Here is a 26,887-nt window from a genome sequence, read left to right as displayed (position 1 = left end):
CTGGATAACACCTGTTACGTTAAGTAACTGTGCTTTCTATGCTGCTTATCCTAGGAATAAGCAGTGGATTTCCCGAAGCCATCTCAATAATGGCCTATGGACTTCTCTTTTATGAAATTATCCAAACCTTTTTAAAACCCTGCTAAGCTAACTGTTAGCTTAGCAGGGTTTTAAAAAGGTTTGGATAATTTCATAAAAGAGAAGTCCATAGGCCATTATTGAGATGGCTTCGGGAAATCCACTGCTTATTCCTAGGATAAGCAGCATAGAATTCCAGCAACGAATTCCAGAGTTTAATTATACATTGTGTGAAGAAATATTTTCTCCAGTTTGTTTTAAATCTACTACTTAGTAGCTTCATCGCATGTCCCCTAGTCCTAGTATTTTTGGAAAGAGTGAACAAGCAATTCACAAGTGACTCATGCTCAATCCTGATTCAACAATCACCTGTTGAATCACCAGCCCTTTAACTCAACCAGCGCTGACCCCTATCCTTTTCAATGTGCCTATCCTAACTGCCTCAAGTTTCAGATATTTGGGGCTTATACTGAACGCCAAACTGTCTTTTTAAAAGCATGTTTTTTTAAACTATTCAGTCTGGTTTTCTCTCTCCATGTAAGCTTCACTATTTCCATTCTTTTCTTGATTTTGATTCATTCTTTACTCTTATTTATTTATTTAATTTCCTATACTGTTCTCCCAAATAAGCTCAGAACGGTTTACATGAATTTATTCAGGTACTCAAGCAATTTTCCCTTTCTGTCCCGGTGGGCTCACAATCTAGCTAATGTACCTGGGGCAATGGGGGGGATTAAGTGACTTGCCCAGGATCACAAGGAGCAGCATGGGTTTGAACCCACAACCCCAGGGTGCTGAGGCTATAGCTTTAACCACTGCGCCACACACTCCCCATGCTATGATCATCTCCAAACTCATCTGTTGTGACTCCATTTATACAGGTATTACATTATTGCAAACTAAACATTTACAAACTTTACAGAATACTAATATCCATCTACTTTGTCTTGTGTGTCATTTTGACTACTTGACCCCATTTTTCTCTGTTTACATTGGCTACCTGTTCGCTGTCATATGCTGTTAAAATTTCTATGTCTCTCACAAGATTCTTCATCCAAGTCAGCCTCCTTACCTGGCAACCATAACCATTCATATATCCTTATGTGAGCCCTCTGTTTCCTTGATTCAAACCACCTGGTCCTTCCAAACAGTCTCGCTATGATTCTACTAGATCGGGGGTCGGCAACCTGCGGCTCCAGAGCCGCATGCGGCTCTTTTCCACCTTTGCTGCGGCTCCGGTAGTGTGTCACGCAGGCATGCACCTTACAAGTCCAGCGTCGCGGCGGGAAATAGCCATGCTGAGCAGTTAGCTCAGCACATACACAGATGAAAGCCTTGCTTGCTGATTGGTCCGGCGGCCCCGCCCCGCCGTGCCGCCGGACCAATCAGCAAGCAAGGCTTTCATCTGTGTATGTGCTGAGCTAACTGCTCAGCATGGCTATTTCCCGCCGCGACGCTGGACTTGTAAGGTGCATGCCTGCGTGACACACTACCGGAGCCGCAGCAAAGGTGGAAAAGAGCCGCAGCAAAGGCTATTTCCCACCGTGACTCTGGATTTGTAAGGTGCCTGAAAAAGAAATCATCCTGGCCGGGGTCGGTGTCATGCTCCGGAGATCTACAGCCTTCCTATCTCCCTCTCCCTTCTACCTGCTTCCGGCCACATCCCCTGGTCCGCGGCTCTCTTCGGCAACTCAGCAGCAGCGATCGACACAAGCTTCTGACGTCGGGGCCTACCCTCTGCGAGTCCTGCTTGTTTCAACTTCCTTTTTCCACAAAGGCGGGACTCGTAGAGGGAAGGCCTCGATGTCGGCAGCTTGTCTTGATCACTGCTGCTGACGAGTTGCTGAAGAGAGCCGCGGAGCAGGGGGGTGTTGCCAGGTGCAGGTAGAAGGGAGAGGGCCAGATGCAGGACTCGTGGGTGAGGGAGGAGAAGAGAGAGAGAGAAAGAGAGAGGGGAGGGAAACAAAAGGAAATCTTTCATACTGGGCTGGGCCGGAGTGGAGGAAGGGTGGAAAGATTCTAGCTACAGGGTGCAGTAACAAAGGAAAAGGGGGGGAAAGCTGAAAATGGAGATAGTGACACAAAGAAGAGAAAGGGTAAGCAGGACCTACTGAATAAGGATAGAGATACAGAGGGGACATGAAGAGGAGGTGAAATAGAGACATAGAAGTAATGCTGAAAAAGTGGGGGGGGGGAGATAAAGATATTGAAAGGGCAAATGGTGAACATGGCGTAAAGATAAGGACAGAGACAAATGAAGATTCTGAAAAAGTGGTGAGATAGGGATATAGGTGAGATGGACACAAAGAAGGGTGATGCTGGAAAATAGGTGGAATGGTAATTCTGACAGACACAGAAGGGAAATGCTGGGTCAAGGAGAGATGGGGCTCAGGCTGGATGGAATGAGGAGAAATGCCTTGTTGGCCCGGAACTTCCTCTCCTACATCAGAATTGACGTCAGGGAGCGGAATGCTGGTCAGCGCAACACTTCTGCAGGGAAAGCTTGGGACGGCGGTGGCTTGGGGGCTGTTCCCCGATTGCGGTGGCAGCAAACTGAGTGGCTTGGGGGAGGGCACGGAGACAGAAAGAAGGGGGAACAGGGAGACAGAAAGAAAAAGTTGGGGGAGAGAATGAGGTCTGGAGGAGAGGAAACATACAGGAGGCTGAAAGAAAGGAAGAAAGATTGGATGCACAGTCAGAAGAAGAAAGTGCAACCAGAGACTCATGAAATCACCAAATAGCAAAGGTAGGAAAAATGATTTTATTTTCAATTTAGTGATCCTGTATATAGCATTAAGATAAGAAACAATATATGCAGTGTTAGATTTGTTTTATAATGGTTTTGCGGCTCCAAGATTTTTTTTCTTTTCGAAAACGGGTCCAAGTGGCTCTTTATGTCTTAAAGGTTGCAGACCCCTGTACTAGATCCTCTGCTTTTTATTTCCTTGTACCAAAATTGTGAAACAATCTTCCTCCATCCATTTGCTCTGAATCAATTTTCACTAAATTTAAGAACCTGCTGAAAATAGTTCTCTTCAACGACGCATTTAATTTAACTTCAACATAATCTAGCTTGTACAAATCCCTACTTCCCTCAGAGATTTAGGAGATACATTTGTATTGCTTGCTATGGTTTTGTTTTGTTTTTTTGTTCTTGTATGGATGTTTGATCTTTCCTGTCTTATTTTATTGGAGTTCCTTTCTTTTAATTGTCTTTTATTGTACACCACTCGTTTTATTTTCCACTCAATGGAAATGTGCTATATCGAATATAATTAAACTATAAAAAATAGATGTAATAAATGGCTGCTTCTTAAAGCAACTGGTCCAGAAATCAGCAAGAGGGGAAGCTATTTTAGATTTAGTCCTTAGTGGAATGCAGGGCATAGTTTGAGAAGTAAAGGTGTTGAATCCACTAGGAAACAGTGATCATAACATGAACAAATTTGGCCTAATATCTGAACTGAAATCACAAAGGAAATCTATTGTAGCAATATTTCATTTTTTAAAAGGGTGATTATGATAAAAGGAGGAAAATGGTTAAAAAGGAGCTAAAAAGATCAGCCCCAAAAGTTAGAACTTTAAATTAGGCATGGATGTTGTTTACAAATACTATTTTGGAAGTCTAAACCAGATTTATTCCACGTATTAAAGGTGGAAAGAAGAGTAAACAAAACCCGGCATGGTTAAAAGGTGAAGTGAAAGAGGTTAGAGCCAAATGAACACTCTTCAAAAAATAGAAAAGGATCTGAATGAAGAAAATAAGAATAGCCATACTGGGTTAGACCATTATACTTGGCAAGATGGACCCTGTTACCACAGTAATCAATCCAGATCACAAGTACCCATCAAAACCCCAAATAGTAGCAACATTCCAAGGCAAGCAGTAGCTTCCTCCATTTCTGTCTCAATAGCAGATTATGAACTTTTCCAAAAGGAATTTGTCCAAACCATTTTTAAACCTATGTTAACAGCTGTTATCACATCCTCTGACAATGCATTCCAAAGCTTAACTAATCTCTGAATGAAAAAATATTTCCTCCTATTAGTTTTAAAAATATTTCTCTGTAGCTTCATTGAGGCCCTGATTCTGCAAAGTGCTCCCGATTGTAGGCAGCTGTAGGCGTCCTACAGCTGTCTAATCAGCCAATCGGGAGGCACATTTTCTAAAAAAAAAAAAAAGTGCTCCCCAGGCAGGCCGCCTCGAGGGAGCCTAGAAAGGCCCGCAAGCCCGCCTAAGCTCACCTAAGACTAGGCGGTAGCCTTAAGCGAACCTAGGCGGCCCTATGCGTTTCCCTAACAGAACGGGAGACGCTTACAATGTATGCTAACAAAATGCTGGCCTACATGGTAAGTAGATGCGGCCGCTGTACCTAATCACGGAAAGGATCTCCCTGCCGTGATTAGTATAGTAGCCGCATCTACGGCCGCAAGTCTCCCCTCCCCCAGCGATCGCAGCAGGAGGGTGCCCAAACCCTCCTGCCGACAGAACCCGCCCCACTTGACGATCGCCAGCAGGAAGGTGCTCAACCCTTCCTGCCAACAGAACCTACTCCCCTGACGATCATGGCAGGAGGGTACCCAACCCCTCCTGCCGACCCCCCCAATGGCCCTCCCGAAGATTGTGGCAGGAGGGTACCCAACCCCTCCTGCTGGCCCCCCCAATGGCCCCCCTAAGATCGCCGGCGGGAGGTTGCCCATCCCCTCCTTTCGGACCCCCCCAATGAACCCCCCAACCCCGGGATCCTCCTTGGGCTTACCAGCAAGTTGGACCAGACGGCTTCTCGCACGTCCGGCCAGCAGGCTCGCCTCTGTCCAAATGAGGCGGGCCCGCCCCTCCCCAGTCCATCCCACAGGATCCTAGGGCCTGATTGGTCCAGGTGCCTAAGGCCCCTCCCGCTATAGGAGGGGCCTTAGGCGCTTGGGCCAATCAGGCCCTAGGATCTTGAGGGTTGGGCAGGGGAGGGGCGGGCCCGCCTCATTTGGACAGAGGCGGGCCTGCTGGCCGGACATGCGAAAAGCCGTCCAGTCCAACTTGCTGGTAAGCCCAAGGGGGGGTTCCGGGGTGGGGAGTTTTGTTGGGGAGGTCCGGCAGAGGCAAGAAGATGCAGCTGGCACCCCACAAGACACCGCTGAGTCTCCTAAAGGTGCCCAACAGCCTGCGCTTGACCCCTGCTTAACAGTAGGTGAGACCACTTCAGGGGCAGTTCTGAGCTCCAATGAAAACTATGCAGGCTGGCTAACAGGTACCCAGTGGGATCGGCCTGTCAGCTACAGACCAAAGTCTGTGTGTTCGCAAAGCAAACAGAACTGAAAAAATGCTCCAAGCACCAGAATTCCCCAAAAAGGGATGAAAAATATGCCTAATAAAATGGGGAGAGAAGAACAAACACTCCTACAGGCACGCATGCAAAAGGAAAGAACTGTAGGTGGAGCTAAGGAGCCTAGTGAATTACAGCAGAGACAAGAGGAAAAATTCAGAATGGATTCCTTCTGCAGATGCACATGGCTATGGGGATATAACCTATCTATCTAGAATGTCTCACCTATCGCATTGGGAGTTGCATTAGGAGCCTAAAACACCTACAGATGCGCAATTCACATCATAGATAGGCATCGGAGATGTAGGCCAGGAAAACCATGGCCTATATTTCCAGTGCTGGAGGCATAATTCTGTACCTGGCGCTGTCGCGTGATCGACATGCAATCGACAGCCACTTTTAAGGTGAGCGCCAACAATGGTGCCAGTTACAGAATTTGGATCTCATAGACTACTACTCTTTGAAAATAAAATAACTACCGGTAACTGATATAGAAATTTATATACTGATTGAAAGTTGCAAAAGAAAATATATTCACGAAAGCTAGGTCACATATATTTGAGCAGCAGACTGGAATAGATTGAGGAGAATCACGAGGGAGCATCTATGCCACATGTGTCAAACACAAGGCCCACGGGCTGAATCCGGCCTGCCTGGCCTTTTTATGTGACCCGCGGCAACGTTCCTGACCTTCCTCTTCTGAGCTCAGCATGTCCTCCCCTCCATGGCGGTCCGACACTGCTGCTGCCACACTGGAAAGTCCACCGGCTTCGGCAGCGACTCGGCAGTGCTATTCATGGCTCCCCCTCCTGCCCTCCATCCACTGCGGTCCACCTGGGTGGAAACAGGAAGTTGCGTGTCATTGGAGACAGAACGCAGCAGGCAAAAAGCAGGAGGAGGAGCTACACACAACACTCCCGAATCACCAAGGCTGGCAGATTCCCCAGCCCTGCAGCAACATTGGACCGGTGCCAGAGGGAAAGGCATGACAGGCTATGAAGAGAGTGAGATGAAGGGAGAGAGGTTGGACCTGTGTGGAGAAAGAGGGAAAAAGTTACTTGAATGGAGAACCGTTGGGAAGAGAAAGGGAGAAATGGTGGATCTGGGGGGAGGGAGGCAGGCAGACAGGGGGATTGATGGGATGGGGAGCAGGTGGGAAGAGAAAGGGAGAGAAGTTGAATCTGGAGATGGAAGGGGATGGAGAAATGTTAGGCCTGGGAGTGGAAGGGAGAGAGAGATGCAGCGTTTCTTTTTTTTCCCTTCCATCTCATTGTTCAGCATCAAGGGGGGAGGGAAGAACAACAACAGAAAAGAGACAGAGCAAAATGTTGGACCAAGAGGAGAGAGGAGGGGAGACAGAAGGAAATAGGAGGCTGGGGAAGGAGTGAGATGGGAAATGGGAGAGCTACAGAATAAGAGAAGATGGAAAATTGATAGGTAGCTGAAAATTTAAAAAAGAGAAGGATGAGAAAGAGGGCGAGATTTGAGTGGACAGAAGCAGAAAAGAAAAAAGAAGAAATGTTGAAAAGGAAAAATCAATATGTTGGAGAAAAAAAATGGACAACAGACACTGGAAAGAGAATTAGAAGACAGACAAAATCAGAAAGAGAAACTGGGACCAAAAGCAAAATGACCAGACAACGAAAGGTAGAAAAAATAATTTTATTTTCTATTTTGTGATTACAATATGTCAGATTTGAAATATGTATCCTGCTAGAGCTGGTGTTAGAGAGCAAGCATGAACTAGGACCTAAAAGAGAGGAAAAGTCTTTTTTATTTATTTTGTAGCTGGCGTGGGGTTGGAGAGGTTGTATCCCTATACTTCTACTAAGACTCCCTCCTTTGCTGGCGCACAGCATGGGTTTTGGTGCCGACTAGGGGGGGGGGCGGTCCGCCTCGGGTGCAAGGCCCGAGGGGGTCTACAGCTGGCCACTTACCGGGGAATAGGCTGCCGCCGGGGAAAGGCTGCCATTGCCGTCATCAGAAAGAAGCCGGCGCTGAATTCTCCCTCCCTGCTTCTCTTCCCCGAGCCGAGCAACTCTAGCTGTCCGACCTCAATTCTGATGTCAGAGAGGACGTTCTGGGCCAGCCAATTGCTGCCTGGCTGGCCCGGAACATCCTCTCCGATGTTAGAATTGACATCGGGCAGCCAGAGTTGGTCAGCCGGCGGGAAAAGAAGGAGGGCGAATTCGGCGCTGGCTTGTTTCCGATGGCCAGTGGCAGCCTTTCCCTGGCGGTGGTGGCAGCATGGTTGTGGTAGCGGCGGTGGCATGGGGGGAGGGAAGGAAGAAAGAAAGAAAGGGGGGATCCAGGGAGCCAGAAAGAAAGCAAGGGGGGGGGCAGGGATTCAGAAAGAAAGAAAGGGGGCAGGGTGAAAGAAAGAAAAAAATGGGGCATGGGGAAAGAGAGAGAAAGAAAGGGAAGCATGGAAAGAGAAAGAAAGAAGGGGACAGGGTGAAAGAAAGAAATGGGGCACGGAAAGAGAAAGAAAGACAGACATACAGAAAAAAAGGGGGCATGGAGAGAGAAAGAAAGAAGGGGACAGGATGAAACAAAGAAAAAGTTGGGGAGGGAATGAGGTCTGGAGGAGAGGAAGCATACAGGAGGCTGAAAGAAGGGAAGAAATATTGGATGCACAGTCAGAAGAATAAAGTGCAACCAGAGACTGAAGAAATTACGGCTAGTGACTTGTCTCCCAGGGGCCAAGACACGAGAAATCACTGATAGGATCGAGAGGATCCTGGACGGAGCAGAGACAGAGGAGACTGCGGTAATAATCCACGTCGGAACAAACGATGTGAGCCGGGAGGAACTTCAGCATGGACGCACTGACTGACCAGTTCAGGGTCCTGGGACGAAAGCTGAAGCGGAGTACCCGGAGGATAGCATTCTCAGAGATCTTGCCTGTACCGAGAGCAGATGCAAAGAGGCAGGCAGACCTCCAAGCTGTGAATGCATGGTTGAGGAGATGGTGCCAGGAGGAGGGCTTCCGCTTTGTGAGGAACTGGACGTCCTTCTGGGGAAAGAGCAAGCTCTACCGGCGGGACGGCCTGCACCTGAGCACAGCGGGAACCAGACTACTGGCAACCAATTTGAGGAAGGAGATCGAGAGGGCTTTAAACTGAAGAGAGGGGGAAAGCCGACAGCTGATCTGATGTTGACGCTTCGGACAACAGCATCCAGAACAGATGCTGAACGGGCTGACTGCAGGGAGGAAACAGAGGGACCGGAAGATCTACAAATCAGACAGCGAGGGAAACATCAGGTAAAGGGAGCTTGCTGGGAGAAGACTAAGGAGCATGGGGACACAGGGGGACTGGGTGGCATAAGGGCGAAAGCCGAGGGTAATATAGAAGCACCACAAGGCAAGGGGGATCAAACAGAGGCTCAAGGGATGACAGCCCAGGAGGGGGCCGGTAGGGCTAAAAATCCCAGAGGAAAAGCGGGAAAGTGGGGTGGCAGGAATGTGGGGAAGCTGAAAGCTAAGATGGTAAAGGCTGAGGGTAAAGCAGAAATACAGAGAGCGGGAAAACTGCCAGAAATCCAAGGGCAAGTGGACCAGGTAAATGCAGAAGTGGAAGAAAAACGACGGGACCTGCGGTGCTTATACGCAAATGCAAGAAGCCTCACGGCCAAGATGGGTGAACTAGAAGTCGTCGCCAAGGGGGAGGACCTGGATATAATTGGAATTGTAGAAACTTGGTGGACAGAGGAAAATCAATGGGATATAGCGCTGCCGGGGTACAAGCTCTATAGGAGGGACAGGACCCACAAAAAGGGGGGAGGCATAGCACTATATATAAAGGAATCTATTCACTCGGTCGGAATGGATATGGCAACGAAGGCAGAGGGGCTGGAATCGCTGTGGGTCAAATTACCGGGAAACAAGGGTGCGGGCATAAAACTGGGGCTGTACTATCGACCACCTGGTACGCCAGAGGGAGTCGGACACGACTTGGAAGCGGAATTGAGACAGGAGTGCAGGACTGGAAGTGTAACAGTGATGGGGGACTTCAACTACCCAGGGATAGACTGGAGTACGGGTCACTCCAACTGCACTAGGGAGACAGGATTTGTAGAAGCTGTGAAGGACTACTTCATGGAGCAACTAGTCAAAGAACCGACGCGAGGGGGTACTACTCTTGACCTCATCCTAAACGGATTAGGGGGGCCTGCAAGAGGGGTAGAAGTGGGAGGACCACTAGGCAACAGTGATCACAACACGATCAGATTCACATTAGAAAGAGGGACAACCATAGTTAGGAAGACCGCAACAACTGCGCTGAACTTCAAGAAAGGGAACTACGTTGCTATGAGGGAAATGGTGGGGAGGAAGCTCAGAAACATCTTTAGGATGGAGACTGTGGGAAGCGCTTGGACCCTATTCAGGGACACCCTGCAGGAAGCACAGAGAATGTACATCCCCAATTTCAGGAAAGGCTGCAAAAACAAGCGATCAAAGGACCCGGTTTGGATGTCAATAGAAGTAAAGAGGGCGATAAAGGACAAAAAAGTATCTTTCCGGAGATGGAAAAAGGACCCAACAGAGGAAAATCACCAGGAGCACAGGAAATGCCAAAAGGAATGCCACCGGGAGGTTAGAAAAGCAAAAGAGAAATACGAAGAGGGGCTGGCCAAGGAGGCGAAAAACTTCAAGGCATTCTTCAGTTACGTTAAGGGGAAGCGACCAGCGAGAGAGGAGGTAGGGCCGTTGGATGATGGGGACAAGAAGGGAGTGATTAAGGAGGATAAAGAGGTAGCTGAGAGGTTGAACACGTTCTTCTCGTCGGTTTTCACGAGCGAAGACACATCTAATATACCAGACTCAGAGGAGCTCATGAGTGGGGAACAGGCTGAAAAATTAGAGCACATAGAGGTAAGTAGGGAGGATGTCCTCAAACAGATAGACAGGTTAAAATGCGGCAAATCACCAGGCTCGGACAGGATCCACCCAAGGGTTCTGAAAGAACTAAGACAGGAAATAGCGGGCACAATCCAACATGTTTGCAACCTATCCTTGAAAACTGGTGAGGTGCCAGAGGACTGGAAATTGGCAAATGCCACACCGATCTTCAAGAAGGGATCGAGGGGTGACCCCGGGAACTACAGGCCGGTAAGCCTGACTTCAATAATAGGGAAGATGGTGGAAGCTATGATCAAGGACGGCATTTGTGAGCACATCGAGAGGAATGGCCTACTGAGAACAAGCCAGCACGGATTCTGTAAGGGAAGGTCGTGCCTAACGAACCTTCTGTACTTCTTTGAGGGAATAAGAAGTCGGATGGACAATGGGGAGCCCATAGACATCATTTACCTCGACTTTCAAAAGGCTTTCGACAAGGTGCCACATGAAAGGCTACTTAAGAAACTGTGGAGCCATGGGGTGGGAGGGGATGTGCACAGATGGATCAAGCACTGGCTGTCGGGTAGACTGCAGAGGGTTGGAGTAAAGGGTCAATATTCTGACTGGCGGGGAGTCACGAGCGGTGTGCCACAGGGATCGGTGCGGGGGCCTTTACTCTTTAACATATTCATCAATGACCTGGAAAAGGAGGCAAAGTGTGAGGTTATAAAATTCGCAGACAATACCAAAATGTGCGGCAGAGTTAGGACCAGGGAGGAGTGTGAGGACCTATAAAGGGACCTGGACAAGCTGGAAGACTGGGCAAACAAATGGCAAATGCGCTTCAACGTGGACAAATGCAAGGTCATGCATATAGGGAAAAAGAACCCGTTGTTCAGCTACAAATTAGGGGGGGTATTGTTGGGAGACAGCAGACTCGAGAGAGACTTGGGTGTGCTGGTGGATGCATCACTGAAGCCATCTGCACAGTGCGCAGCAGCCTCGAAAAAAGCCAACAGGATGCTGGGCATCATAAAGAAGGGCATAACAACCAGAACACAGGAAGTCATCATGCCATTGTATCGAGCGATGGTGCGTCCACATCTGGAATACTGCGTTCAGTATTGGTCGCCGCACCTCAAGAAGGACATGGCGGTACTTGAGAGAGTCCAAAGGAGAGCAACAAAAATGGTAAAAGGGCTGGAACACTGCTCATACGCCGAGAGGCTGGATAGGCTGGGGCTCTTCTCTCTGGAGAAAAGGAGACTCAGGGGAGATATGATAAAGACCTTCAAGATCATGAGGGGCATAGAGAGGGTGGATAGGGACAGATTCTTCAGACTGAAGGAGACAGCAAATACGAGGGGGCATTCTGAGAAACTGAAGGGAGACAGGTTCAAAACAAATGCAAGGAAGTTTTTTTTCACCCAAAGGGTCGTGGACACTTGGAATGCGCTACCGGAGGAAGTGATCAGGCAGAGTACGGTACAGGGATTCAAGCAGGGATTGGATGGATTCCTGAGGGATAGAGGGATCGTGGGGTACTGAGTAAACCAACCTGGTCGTGCATGTGCAAGACCGGAGGGCTAGGACTTCGATAGGAGGGCAGAACTTAAATGGGAAACCAAGGTGGCAGGGGAGCTCCTTCTGATGATTCAGACAGGCCTTGACCTGTTTTTGGCCACCGCAGGAGCGGACTGCTGGGCAGGATGGACCTGTGGTCTGACCCGGCAGAGGCACTGCTTATGTTCTTATGTTCTTACCAAACAAAGGTAGGAAAAATGATTTTATTTTCAATTTAGTGATCAAAATGTGTCCGTTTTGAGAATTTATATATGCTATCTATATTTTGCACTAAGGGCCCCTTTTACTAAACTGCAATAGCAGTTTTTAGCGCAGGGAGCGTCAAGAGCAGCATGGGTCATTCAGTGCAGCTCCCTGCACTAAAAAACGCTATCGCGGTTTAATAAAAAGGGAGGGGGTATATTTGTCTATTTTTGTATAGTTGTTACTGAGGTGACATTGCATAAAGTCATCTGCCTTGACCTCTTTGAAAACCCGCGGAATATAAATGATAATTAACATTTTCTCTGCGTACAATGTGCTTTGTGTTTTTAAAATTTTATTGTTGGTAGATCATTTTGACTTGGCCACGAAGGTAACGAGGAGGGAGGGGAGCGCTGAAAGACATCTAGTAATCCTTGCAGGCTTGACTGCAGGGAATTATTTTTGTAAAATCATGTTTTGTTATGTGGCTGGCATTATTTAGACTTTAATTTCTATGAATGAATAGAATGAAAATGATATAAAATTACTTGCTTGTTTTTATGTGCGTGCGCTGAAGGAAAGTGGAGAGAGAGTGGACTGAGGACGCTGAAGGGAAATGGGGAAGAGAGAGTGGGGAGAAGACGCTGATTTATAAATTGACAATTGTACAGAATATTGTTTCTTTTTATACTTTAATATAATAAGTTCAATATCAAACAATTCAAGGCTTGTGTGGATGGAATCAGGTGGTTTGTGGGGATGAGGACCAAGCTTACGGGGATTAGTCCAATAAAATGGTATTTTCATATTTCTCATTATTTGTTTTATTTTTATTTGTTAATTTGTAAAGTGGTGATTGTTATGTATCAGTTTTTTCAAATTTACATCTACTGTCTTTATATTTTGCACAGTATTAGAGGACATGTATTACTGTTTTTGTGGTGTTGCATTGTATGCAGAGTCTGGTTTCTTGGCAGTTCAGTTTAACTTTTGTCTACATATTTCTATTTTTAGTTTGTGATTATTCCATATTGGGCAAAGGTGTATCTGTCTGTGTGTATGAAAGGGACATGGCTTTCTGATAGCATCGACTGTACTGGATCAATTGACTGTGCAGGATCTGGTTTGTTTAGTTTTACAATGTATGTGTTGGTGTTCTAGTGCTCACTGCAGTGTTTAAGATGCTGCCTTTTCCTAGGTACACTCTTGTGCGATATGTAGATTGTTACTAAAAATCATATTTTTCATATAGATGGGGGGGTGTCAAAAAATGATGGGCCCCGGGTGTCACATATGCTAGGTAAGCCACTGGGCGCCGGTGATTGATCCGACGCTCAAAGAAGTCCTGTGAGCATTGGAGCTGCCACCGGCGCTGGGGCCCACACTGCGCATCAGCAAAGGAGGGGGCAAGTATCTTAATAAAAAATCTGGCCCACGACTTAGCCTGTGTTTTAGATTTTGGCCTCTTATGTGATTTGAATTTGACACCCCTAATCTATGTGGACTCTAATGTGCTAGCTCTGTTCTGATAATTCAAATTCATTTCAACCCCATCAGATGATATCATCCAACTGTATGCCTGATTTCATCCTATTTGTAAATGGAGAAAAAGTAAAACATTTCTCTGCCCCCGTAGTTCACTCTCACCTCCACCTTCAGTCTCCATTTCTCACTTTTGCACCCACTACTAGCACCAACTACTAACTTTTCACCAATATCCTCACAGACCCCTGTTGTTCATTCATATAATCCCTCTTTCCCCAGCTCCCACTGCTGCTCATTGTTGTAATCACTACCCCACCAACACCAAGTGCTCAGTTCCACCAATCAACACCACTGCTCACTCATAATGCTCTCTTCCTCCCCATCTTCTATTGCTCATTGTCATGATGCTCATGTAGCTCCGTGCAGTTCAGTAAGTTTGAGCCACACACTAGTCCCCATTGCAAGAATAACACAGTGTTATTCTTGCATTGAGAGATAAGAATATGAAATTATAGGCATTGCCTTACTCAAAGTGACTGGCTCCCATACACTTGGATCATTAATAGCACCGTGGGCCTCATCTGGGGCAGCCTCCTTGGAGTGGCTGGGGCACGGGCAGTGTGTCTGGGAGGGAATGCATGGATGGGAGAACATCGCAGGGGAGGAGACATAGACATCCTGAGACTGTCTGCCAAGTCTCTTCCCTGAAGAAGCCCTTTCTGGAAACGTCAATCGCTTCTCCTAAACTTACTTGCTCCACTTCATCACTGACGCTGAAACCGTGGATTGAAGACAAAGTTTTGTTTTATTTTTCTTTCCAGCTTATGATTTATCTTTAATCTTATCTATTGTTTTGCCTTTTGTATTTGTTTTGTTCTATTTCTATCATTTAAATTTCTCCAGAATTCTACTGTTCAACGGCTCCCCCTTCTGCTTCTATTCCTTTCTCTCCTCTCTTCTACCTTCCAAAGTATTTAGATCAATGCTGTCTTGTTAAAATGTTTATTTTATTTTTATTTTTCCTCTAACTCTACTTTTCACTTCTCTATTACCCTCCAGGTACTTTAGTTAGATTATGAGCCTTCGGGACAGTAAGGGAATTTTTCAAGTACCTTTCTTATTTCTAATCTTAATGTATATTTTCTGTAAACCGCTTAGAACCTAACGGATGTAGCGGTATATAAGAAATAAATTACATTACATTACATTACACCATGACCCTATACTAGGTTACAAAGCCAAGCTGGAAAATGACTGATCTATGCCTTGCTTTCATCAGTGGCTGAATCATTCTTACCTGAGTTGCCAAAGAAATCTTGTCTTCCTTCATTTTGTCAATATATTTAAGCAAAATTAGTTTTTCTTTTTTCATTGCCTTAATTTCCTTTCTTTCTTCATCCCGCATTGACAATATCTTCTGATTACACTTCTCTGACATAGAAATCAGCATTGAATGCAAAGGCTCCAAAGAACGAATTTTCTCCCTCTGTTGAGCTAAATAAAAAGCTTCATGTTAAGTGTCCCTTATATTCCAGCCCACATCTATACAAGAAAGCTAAATCTACATCAGGATAGTTTTACTTGTGATTAATTTGTAGTTTGTACTTATTTTCCTTGATAGAATACTAGCATAGCTGGGTATATAAGCTTGTATGTGGTTAGACATAAGTACTTAGTCAGGCATAGAGCTGATATAAATGCTCCCACTTAAATTCTGGAGATATATGTACCACTACTACTATTTATTATTTCTATAGTGCTATCAGACGCATGCAGTGCTGTACATGAAACACACAAGAGACAGTCCCTGATCTAAACAGCTTACAATCTATATAATAAAACCGTAGGCGGCGCATGCGCATTCTTATCGGCGTGCTTCCATGATCCGTATGTCCGTGGCCGCCAAGAGTGCAGAATGCCCCGCGCTTACTATGGCCCCACACGCAGCTGAGTTCGGCACGGCAGTTTCCCCAGATAGGGGAAGTCGAACATCTCACTCCCGACGCGCAGCTGAGTTCGGCACGGCGGTTTCCCCAAATAGGGGAAGTCGAAAAACTCACTCCCGGCTCTTCTCGGCACGGCGGTTTCCCCAGATAGGGGAAGCCGAACAGCTCACTCCCGCCTCATGGTCCTGCCGCCGCTCCTGTTCACAGCGGCCTGCACGTCAACGACTCCCCCCCCCATCCTCCCGCAACAGCCGCTACCGCTCATGTTCAAAGCGGCCTGCTGAGATTCGCGGCCGGCTGTAGCGAACCTCTCAGGCCGCTCTCCACATGGTAGCACGTTCCCTCTGATGCGATCGCGTCAGAGGGAACATGCTACTGAGGTGGACAGCGGCCTGCGAGGTTCGCTACAGCCGGCCGCGAACCTCAGCAGGCCGCTTTAAATAGGAGTGGCAGCGGTGGCAGAAACCATGGATGCACAGGCACAACTAAGCACCAGCTCCTCCCAAACTCGCCCGAACTCACACACACACCTAATTGTCAGCTCATTTGAAGAGCCCGAACTCACAGCCACACCTAAACATGCAGACCGGGATCGTGGGAGGATGCGCCCTGGCAAGTGGTGCACAGGGACTTGAGAGGGAGGGAAATTGGCTGGGGAGAAATACAGGCAGACAGTTTTGTGATGTTCCCAGAACAAATGTGGCAGCTCAACCTAACCTGAATGGAAGTAAAGAGGTATGTACGTTCTTCTTTGCTTCCACAGTTGTCAAAACAAATTTCAAACACTCACAGAAGGACAGAAACACTGGACAAGGAGAGAGAGACACACACAGACACTCACAGAAGGACAGGGGGCTAAAGAGACAGATTGAAAAAAAAAAATAAAAAAATACAGTGGACAAGGAGAGAGAGAGACAAAGACACTCAGAATTTCTGGACAGGGATCTAAAGAGACATTGAAAAAAAAACCACAAGAAACACTGGACAAGGAGAGAGAGACACACAGATACTCAGACTTATACAGATTTGCAGAAAAAATGGACAAAAAAACAATTTATTAAGCACAAAGTATGCAACAAATAGGAAAAATATAAAAACTTTAAATAAATCAACCATACAATGGATATTAAAGCTCTCACATTAAGTTTTCAGTAATTTTCACATATATTCTAGCACCCGTTAATCTAACGGGCTTAAACACTAGTCTAATTATAACAGACAAACAGGATAAAAGGGTGAATCTATACATGTTGCTCAGGTAATTACAGAGGGAATAATGAGGCACATAAGGTAGGGAACTATAGAGGGAATGACAAACATATGGATGCTTTACAAGTGGGTTAGGTTAGAACTTAAATGCAGCTTCAAAAAAGTGGACTTTCAGTCTGGATTTGAATACTGCAAGAGACGGAGCCCGACATACTGAATCAGGCAGGTCATTCCAAACAAGGTAGAAGGGATGGAGTCAGGAGTTGGCAGTAGAGAAGAAGGGTACAGACAAGAGACTTAACCAACGAATGGAGCTCCCAAGGTGGAGTACAGGGAAAGATAAGGAAGGCGAGATACTGAGGAGCTGCAGAGTGAATACACTTGTAGGTCAATAAAGGAGTTTGAACTGTATGTAGAAACGAACAGAGAGCCAGTGAAGTGACTTGAAGAGAGGGGTGATGTGAGCATATAAGTCATGCAGAATATAAGTCATGCAGCAGAATTTTGAACAAATTGAAATTTGTAACTTAACATAGTAAATGACAGCAGATAAAGACCTGAACGGTCCGTCCAGTCTGCCCATTAGTTATACCTATTAAAAATACATGATTAAATTAACTTGTCTCTTCTTTGATATTTCTGGGTCATAGACTGTAAAGTCCACCTGGTATTGTCCTAGGTTCCAAATGCTGAAGTTTCCACCAAGCTCACTCCAGCCTATCCAACCATCCTGTTTGCAGGATATCTACCATAAAGTTTGGCCAGTAACATCCTCATGTTCCAAGTTAGTGGAGTTCAGTTGCATGCATAAGTGTGAGTCTTACCCATACTCTTCCAACACTCTGTCCATGCAAATGCCTGTCTGCAAACTAGAAGATCTTGAAGATATGTGCATAGTTACAGAAAATGAGATTATGTACTTACCCTGGTAAGCTCTTTTCCAGTAGATAGGTGAGACATCAGGGGTAGGTAATTCCGGTCCTCGAGAGCCGGAGCCAGGTCAGGTTTTCAGGATATCCACAATGAATATGTATGAGATGGATTGACATGCACTGCCTCCTTGAGATGCAAATCTATCTCATGCATATTTATTGTAGATATCCTGAAAACCTGACCTGGTTCCGGCTTTCGAGGACTGGAATTGCCCACCCCTGTTCTAGACCAAAGGGTTACTTTCATGGGTTGCAGAAGAGAACTATAAGTTTTTCACTCCACCTCTAGGGTACATCACATGCTAGATTAGCTCCTCCCATCAGTCCGTACCCAAGCATAGAGAGGCACTACCATCTGTGAAGTAGAGGCACCTGCAACGACAAGCTAAACAAGTGTTCTGCTCAAAACAAATTAACAGCCCTATTAACCAGCAACATAGACTTCAAAGAAGCTCAAGAATTACTCCTATAACATGGAGAACACATTCACAAAACGCTCTCTAGCCCCAAAGGGCTGACCGGTCTCCACAGGAGAAGCATAGGAAGACAGATAGGAGAAGCATAGGGAGACAGACATATGACCTGAACTCTGAAATTTGCAAGCAGGCACAGCAAGGACAGGGAGATGTCTAGAATGTCTCACCTATCTACTTGAAAAGAGCTTACCAGGGTAAGTACATAATCTCCTTTTCCAGTGCAATAGGTGAGATATTCTAGACTATAGAGACGTACAAAAGCAGTCCCCCAACTAATCAGGGAGGACTTGCTGCGTCAGCCTTCAAGACAGAACCCGAAAGCTGAGTTTTCCGGGAGACTGCTTTTTATGCCTCTTATTTGCTACAGGCTCTGCTTCACTTTGCTGGTGGGGACTTGCCACTGGAATTTTGGGGCAGTGTGCTTTTGACTTCGATGCGGGTGGTTTGGGACACCTTAACTAGGTGCTTGGGTGGGGATCATCAATTATCAATTATCGCTTACTGGGAAACCCCAATTTGAACCTGGGATGGATAATGTACGCTTCGGCCGTTGGCGTGAGGGCATTTTGTGGGGTCAGCTTGGGACCTGCTTGGGACTTGCTGGGGGGATACTTTTGCTTTACTGTCAGGCAAAACATTATATTTTGTCTCTCTCGCAGGATAAACTTTACCATCCTATGGGACACCACCTCTGAGATTTCTTTGGCCAGGTTGAGCTTTCACAGACTTCAGTGTCAGTGTTATACAAAGCTCTTCTACAATTTGAGACTCCAAAAGATTGTCAAACTATACGGCACAGATGGACGACAGAACTTCATTTGCGCTTGGATCAATGGCCTATTTCACAGAATCTTGAAGGACTCCCTAGTTTGATCACAGGAGCCTGGTTACGTGGTATCGGGTCCCGTACAGGAGACACATTTCTTAGGCTCAACTTCACAAATTTGGTGGCGTCGAGTCCCCTTCGTGTATCAATTGTGGTAGAGAGCTGAATACATTTCCCATTCCTTGTGGGACGGCTGGCAAATAAGATTATTTTGGAAGCAGATTATGGCTTACTTATGCTCTTTTTGTAGGTACTGTGGAACAGGTGGTGTTGGATATCTCGGGCTCCTTTCGTGCGTTGCCCTGCGGGGGACACTTGTTTTGTTGTAAGGTGTGTCTCCTGACTCGCAGATATATTCTGCAACAATGAGTTTCTCCAGATCCTCCCTCATTCTGGCAGTGGAGGGCTCAGGTACATACCTTGGCTCTTTGGGAGGCACGGGAGGCGACTGGTTCAGCTAAGCACTAGCACCAATTTTTATTCCTCTGGGATTCTTATTTGCAATCCTTATCTCCTAAGAGGCATAGTCTTCTTTTGAATACCCTGGCTTGATTTGTCAGTGGGTCGGCTGGACACCTAGCAGGAATTGACAGAACTTCATTTGTGCTTGGATCAATGACCTATTTCACAGAATCCTGGAGGACTCACTAGTTTGATCACAGGAGCCTGGATATCCTTGGGTGTAGGGGTGTATGGGTGGGGAGGGATTTTAGACGGGGGGGGGGGGGCTGTAGATTGTTGAGTGCCCCCAGGGTTATGAGACCAGCCCTGGGAACTGTCATTTTTCCCTCTTTTTGGGGCATCTTTTAGTACTCTGGGTTTTCTAGACTATCCCTTATTAACTCACAAGCCCCAGACGGACAAACGATACATACACCCAACAACACTACAAGGCCTTAAACATACAACCAACAGCATTCACTCTCCCCAAAAGAAAAAGGGAAAAAGAAAAAGAAAAGAAGTGGAGAAAAAGGCCTCAGTTCAGCTTACATTCGGGCCCTAATCCTTGAGTACCAATTTCTAGTGGGACTAATTTTCTAGACTATCCCATATAGGATCTGGTAGGTCTGGATGGGGAGGAGAAGTCCCATGAGGGGTGGGAGGTTGGAGTGGGGGTTGGCAGGGGGGGGTGATTGGGTAGAGGGGGTGGGATAAGGGGGATGTTCAGATAGTAGTCTACTTTCGCTTTTCTTTAGTGGCAAAGATCCGTTTTGTAGCTTGTAATCAGTTCAGTTTTTTCTTGTTGTGACTTTGCTAGGTGCAAAAATTTAATAAAAATTGTTTGAACAAAAATGCCTACGTAATGTAAATGCTCATGAGTTGAGTCTCTTTCATTTGAAAGGAAATTCTGCAATGAGAGGGCATGGGATGAAGTTAAGAGTGATAGACTCTGGAGTAATCTAAGGAAATACTTTTTTACAGAAAGGGTGATAGATGCATGGAACAGTCTCCCAGACGAGGTGGTGGAAATAGAGACTGTCTAAATTCAAAAGGGCCTGGGATAGGCATGTGGGATCTCTCAGAGAGAGAAAGAGATAATGGTTACTTTCATTCATACTGTGTATGGGCAGACTAAATGGGCCATTTGGCCTTTATCAGCCATCATATTTCTATGACTTGCCCAGAGTCAAAGGGAGCAGGCTGGAATCCAACTTAGTTTTCTGGGTACAATGCAGAACCTAGACCAGCATGCTTCAGAAGTTGTACTTTTAATAAAGTTCTTTCAATCAAAATAGAAGTAAGAACCCCTCCCATACACACACACTATAGGCTTAAAATGTTTATTTGCAATACCTTAGGCCAGTGTTCTTCAACCTTTTGACACCTATGGACCGGCGTTAATAAAATAATTATTTTGTGTCCACAGACAGGCAATTGAAGATCACTGGTCATGCCAATCTCCACTTAATCTCCGCCCCCATAATAGTATTAATTGTAACGCCATTTTTTCCATTCATTTTTCATATATACACACAATATAATTGTATTAAAAACACTGAAGGGACACGTGTAGTTTTCCTTAGGCTGTGTTTGAAGCTGTAAATCCAGACACTGTTTGCCTTCTCTTGCTGAAATACTGCAAGGCCATTTTATGTTTGAGAAGATGTGTTCTTATCTTGTTGTGAAGTGAATTCAATTGTTTTCATAGCTGTATTTGTAAGAAGCTTTAGATAACAAATTGTCTGCTATGCAGGGCACCCTTTGGACTTCAGCCTTTAGATAGAAAGATGCTTGTTATTTCTTTAAAGTTTCATGTGACCTGTATCCATATATGGTTTGTATTTACGTCACATGCTGACGACATTGACTCATGTAAAATTATATAAAAGAGTTGTAAAGCTGACAATAAACTGGACATGTTTGGGAGATAATTTCTTGTCTCTAAGATACTGTCCCCAGATGCATCTGTCTTGCTAATGACAGAAAGAGTGTGGGGCAGTAATTGGGACCTAATCCTTTTCAAACACATAATGGTTAACCACAAGATTAAAATACACAAAGCACACTGTATGCTTTTCAACATTCATTCCTACCATAAAACAGATAACCGCATGCAAATGCAGGAACAAAAACTAAAAGTACTAATATTTACAAACAAACCCTAAGATGCAAGACTCTGCAAGCAGTACAACCCCAGAGGAAAAGAAATAAATGCATTTCTTCCTGAACAGACAAATCAATCACTAAATAAAAAAAATAAAAGCATTTCCCCTACTGTTGTTGTCTCTCTCCCTCCATGTGCCTTGCCTTCTGGCCAGCCCCCCAGGCGTCTTCGGGCCAGCTCCCTGAGTGCTGCATTGCACAAAGCTGTGGGCAGTGGCTCCTCTCGCGCATCCCACGCCTCATCTGGAAGCCTTCCCTCTGACGTTGCGATGTCAGAGAGAAGGCTTCTGGTTCAGGCGCAGGATGTGGATAGGAGCATGTTCCCACGACTTTGTGCACTGCAGCACTCAAGGAGCCGGCCCAAAGACGCTGCGTTGATTGCACCGTGGACCGGCAGCTGAAGAATGCTGTCTTGGGCCCGATGGACGTGCCAGCCCTGTGGACTGGCAGAAAATTTATGTGGACTGGCACCAGTCCACGGACCAGTGGTTGAAGAACACTGCCTTAGGCCTATAAAATTGCATAAAATCATCTTTCTACTTTGAGCAGGGAGATGGGAAGAAAATTAAGACTGCAGGGACAGTGAGGGGATGGGGATGAAAGATGTGCTTCACTGCTGGGATGGTGAGGGGACGGGGATAAAAATGTGGTGACAGTGAGGGAACAGGGAGAATCTTTGTCCCCACAGTAGGAAAGAGAAAGCTTACGGGTCACTGAAGGCAGAATTTTTGCTTCACTTATGCTGCCAACGATCAAAGAGTTACTGCAGCACCAGGTGAGCAAGCACCAGATCCCGTGTGAGGAAAGGGGGAAAATAGAATGGGGAGAGTATGAGAGATGCTGGACTGCAGGGATGGAGAGGAAGTGGAAGGAAAGATGCCAGACCTCCAGGGGAAGAAAGGAAAGGGAAGGGACAGATAGAGATGGCAGACCACGGGAGGGGGATAGGAGAGAAATATCAGATCACTGGATGGGTAAGGGAGATGGGAAGAAGACAAAGACCAATGATTTTGATCAGTTCAGGCCTTGTGAGGATCAATCTGAATCTTGGAGCACACAATCAGTTTTAAATCTTTTCTTTATTTATTTAACGGTTGATTATATAGTCCTATTTTTTATTTTATTTAATTTTTAAATATTTTTACTAAATGTAAACCACACAGACATTTTGCCAATGCGGTATATCAAATGTAGAATAAACTTGGAAAGATGCCAGACCAGGGAAAGGAAGATGGAGAGAGAGATTCCAGACTATGGCGGGGGGAGGAGAAGGGAAAGACAGAGAGATGCCAGAACACAAGGGAGGGGGGGAGAAGGGAAAGGAAGGAGGGGAGGATAAAGATCCCAGAACATAGGAGGAGGAAAATGGTAAGACAGATGTCAGACCACATGAAAGGGAAAGAGAGGGAGGAGATGGTACACAGGGAGAGAGGAGAAGGGGATATAGAAGGAGAACGTTGCACAGGGATGGGAGGGATAGGGAAGGGAACAGAGATGGATGAAATGCTGTTTATGGATAGATGGGAACAAGGGAGAAGAAAGAGAGAGGAGATGGCACACATGGATGGTGGGGAAGGGCAGAGATAGGGAGGATATAGTGCGCATGGATAGATGGGAAGGAAAGATATGGAATAGTAGATAGATTTGTGGAGGAAGCAGAAAAATGGAAGAAAGTTGAATGTTACAAGTTAATGCCAAAATGATGGATGTAGGGCAGAAAGTGAAGGAGAGAAAAACAGCAAATGGATAAAGCAGCACAGATGAAGGAAGTGCAACCAGAGACTTAGAAAAGAAGAGTAGAAAAATAAAACACTAGACAACAAAGGTAGGAAAAGTGATTTTATTTTCAGTTTAGTAATTGAAATGTGTCAGTTTTCAGAATTTATATCGCTATCTATATTTTGTACTGTTCAGGAGGAAATGTATTTCTTTCTATTTTTCTGGTGTTGTACTACATGCAGACTATAGCATCTTAGGGTTTCATTTTTGTATATTAAGACTTTTAGTTTGTGGTCCTTTATTTTGTGACAAATCTAGCTCTCCTCCTAGCTTTGTCTCAGGTTTAACTAGGAAGAACAGTAAGCCCCTATGCAGGAGAGCTGACCAGGGTGGCTCTGCCGAGTATGAAAGCGCTACCTTCCCTTGCACTGACATTGATGACTAGACAGTGACTGCCAGGGAGAGTCCAGGTCTGCGGCAGGTTATTCTAGCAAGCCTGCTATTAGCTCACATAAAAACTCAGGAACCAGGAAACTACAGCTCCCAGAAAGCCAGAGAACTGGCAGGAAGCTGTCACGTAAGCAGGCACAGCTGCAGAGGGAGCTTTCTCCCTTCCCCCTCTTCAGAGCAGGGAGGGGCAGCTTGGAGCCTGTTAAAATGAGGTAGCTGAGACCCAGAGAGGGGGAGGAGCAGAGAAGCTGGGAATGTGATCCTGAGAGGCAGCATGACTTCTCTCCCTGGCTGAATGCTAATGAGCTGGTAGAAGAGTATGAGATGGTGGACCTTTCTGAGGAGTCTGATCCCACCATTGAGAAGCAGTTGGAGGACTGGGAACCTATGGATATTAGTATGCCCAGTGTGCCTAGTGAGAGGTTGGAAGTCATGGACACAAGCTGAAAGGTGGCAAGTGTTTTGATATTTTTTCTTACCTGTTTGGTTTTTTTTTGGTGAAGTCTTGGGACTGAGTTTATTTTTGTGTACAGCAGAATTGTCTAACTTTCAATGCTAACCTCTGAAGCCTGCTGTTACATTGTTATTGCCTTGAACTGCTTGAACATTTAACTACAGAGCCTTTTCCTTACGCTTCTCTCTGCACAGCTGGAGACTCATTAGCTACTGATAAGCTACTGCAGGGAACGTCAGCCATGGAAGAGCTCCATCTGTATAAGTTCCTTAGCTGCAGTCAGCCAGTGCCAGAGTTCCCTAGCTTTAGCAGTTTACCTTTTGAGCTTATGAAAAGTTTATTCTCCAAGCTACAAGAACTGTGTGTGTATTTTACTTTACTGCTCTTTCCCAGGAAAGAGAGCATTGAGGAATAAAAAGTCTATCTGCATTTTTGACTTTTCTGTGTGTGTGAATTCCTTGCCTGCTTTCACTGTGGTTATTTTACTTGCTGTTTTCACCCTAGGGCACCTGAAGGATTCCCTAGTTGGAGGGAACACACTAGGAGTAGTATCGGTCGCTGTGACCCAGGCTCACTGCGCATTTCAGGAGCCCATGGGTTGTGACAATTTTCATAGGGTTTATCTGTGTTCTGCATGTGTGACCCAGGCCAGGTGTTCTAGTAGAAATGAATGTCATGAAGCATTATGGCAGGCCCAAAGTAGGAAGATATTTGTTGGCAGTTTGTCCAGGTTTTGGAAGGCACCGAGCTTGGGGCCACATCTAGAGGGTCTCTGCGCATACGTGGATGTTGACATGATGACATTACACATGCATAAGCGTGATGTTGTTGTTCTTGTGTTTTTATATTTCATAAATGCTACATCTTTTTCCTTTGTCAGCCACTTGTTTGGAGATCTGTATTGGTTTCCTTTTTCTCTTGCTGTTGTTTACCTTGTTTATTGCTGATTTTATAGCATCAATCTTGGAACACAAGTCAAAGAGACTAAAATAGTGAAGTGTCTCCTAGGATCTTCGGCAGGAATTTAGGATGAGTGCAGAGAACTACCTTATCATGGTAAAAAACTGTAAAAGGTGGGTTCGACACCAATGCTAGAAGCTCATTTACTCGATGTGCAGAATTGATGGAGATTAAAAATACTACTTTCCAAGTGAGACATTTAAGATGAGCAGAAGACATTGGCTCAAATGGAGGTTTCATCAATTTGGTGAAAATAACATTAAGATCCCAAACTACTGAAGTGAACTCTAACTGAAGTGGCTTTAAGACCTGAATTGGATAGGTGGAGCAGGTAATCCAACACTGAAGATATGGGGGAGGATGAAGCTTCTTGATGATGAAGGGTACACTACATTGAAAACCATGTCCACTTCTGTTGGTAGCACTGCTGTGTAGTTGGCTTTCTGGATGCATCTAAAATGAGTGACAGGATCAGAAAGATCAGTGTCTGCTGAGGTTATCCCGAGAGGTACCAAGCTGTCAGGTGCAATGACTGGAAATTGGAATATAAAAGAGACCCTTGATTCTGTGTGAGAAGAAATGTAAAGATCTGCAGGAGTATTGGATCTTTGACATTGAGCTACAGTAGTAGGGAGAACCACAGTTGCCTGGGCCACCAAAGAACTATGAAGATCATGGTGGCTGACTGTTGCTTGAGCTTGACTAGTGTCTTGCGAATAAGAGGAATCGGTGGAAATGCATAAAGGAATTTGTGCATCCAATCCAGGAGAAAGGCATCTGCCTCCAGACAATGAGGAGAATATTGCCTGAAACAGAATTGAGACAGCTTGTGATTGAGAGGGGACACAAATAGGTCTATCTGAGGAGTCTCTCAAAGAGAGAATATTTGATGCAAGATTGTGGGAGTTGAGCGTCCACTTGTGTGGTTGAAGAATTCTGCTGAGTTTGTCAGCAAGAGTATTTTGTGCTCCTTGGACATAGACAGCTTTTAGAAATATGTTTTGAGAAATAGCCCAGTTTCAAATTCTCTCAGCTTCTTGGCAGAGAATCAGAGAACCTATTCCCCCTTGTTTATTTATGTAATACATTGTAACTTGGTTGTCTATGCATACTTGGAGGACTTGATTGGATATAATGTGCTGAAAAGTGTAGAGAGCATTGCGAATGGCTCAGAGTTCCAAGAGGTGTATGTGGAACTATTGCTCTTGAGCAGACCAGTGACCCTGTGTATGAAGACCGTCCAGGTGAGCTCCCCAATCATACTTGGATGAATCTGAGGTCAGAACTTTCTGATGTGGAGGAATTTGAAACAATAGTCCTTTGGAAAGATTTGAAGACTTCATCCACCACTGAAGAGATTGACGAAGCTAGGATGTGACTGTAATCTCTTGTAAGAATGGATCGAGAGATTGAGACCATTGAGATACCAGGGACCACTGAGCTGTCCTGAGATGAAGTCTTGCAAAGGGGGTTATGTGGACTGTAGACACCATGTTACTTAATAATATCAACATTTATCTGGCTGAGAAAAGATGGAAGATGAAAGACTTGATTGCAAAATTGAGGCAAATTGTCTTGTCTTTGCTGAGGCAGGTACACCCTGAGTTGAATCGTATCTAGTAGGGCTCCTATGACCTAAAAAAACAAATGCAAAACATAAATCTAAAAGGAATACATGAAAGCATCCCCCCAGTACTTCTAAAATGCTACTTTACTATCTTTGGACCCTTCCATCCATAGTATGCTAAAAAACAGCTTGGAGAACGGAACTCTTCCAGACACATGGAAATCAGCAATAATCTATCCTAAAATCAAAG

The 26,887-nt window shown here is 45.5% G+C and overlaps 1 protein-coding gene across 1 annotated transcript in view; it reads right to left on the bottom strand.

The window, feature by feature from the left end:
• Positions 1–26,887, bottom strand: part of TSNAXIP1 (translin associated factor X interacting protein 1) — a 1,372,321-nt gene that overhangs the window by 781,367 nt on the left and 564,067 nt on the right. The window contains exon 6 of the mRNA XM_033941585.1: positions 14,792–14,988. Coding sequence (XP_033797476.1) covers positions 14,792–14,988 — 197 coding nt within the window. The remainder of the gene's footprint in view (positions 1–14,791; positions 14,989–26,887) is intronic.

The sequence above is a fragment of the Geotrypetes seraphini genome, chromosome 4 (genome assembly GCF_902459505.1).
Source record: "Geotrypetes seraphini chromosome 4, aGeoSer1.1, whole genome shotgun sequence".
NCBI lineage: Eukaryota > Metazoa > Chordata > Amphibia > Gymnophiona > Dermophiidae > Geotrypetes > Geotrypetes seraphini.
The sequence above is the reverse complement of the archived record's forward strand: the minus strand, read 5'-3'. Positions and strand labels throughout refer to the sequence as shown.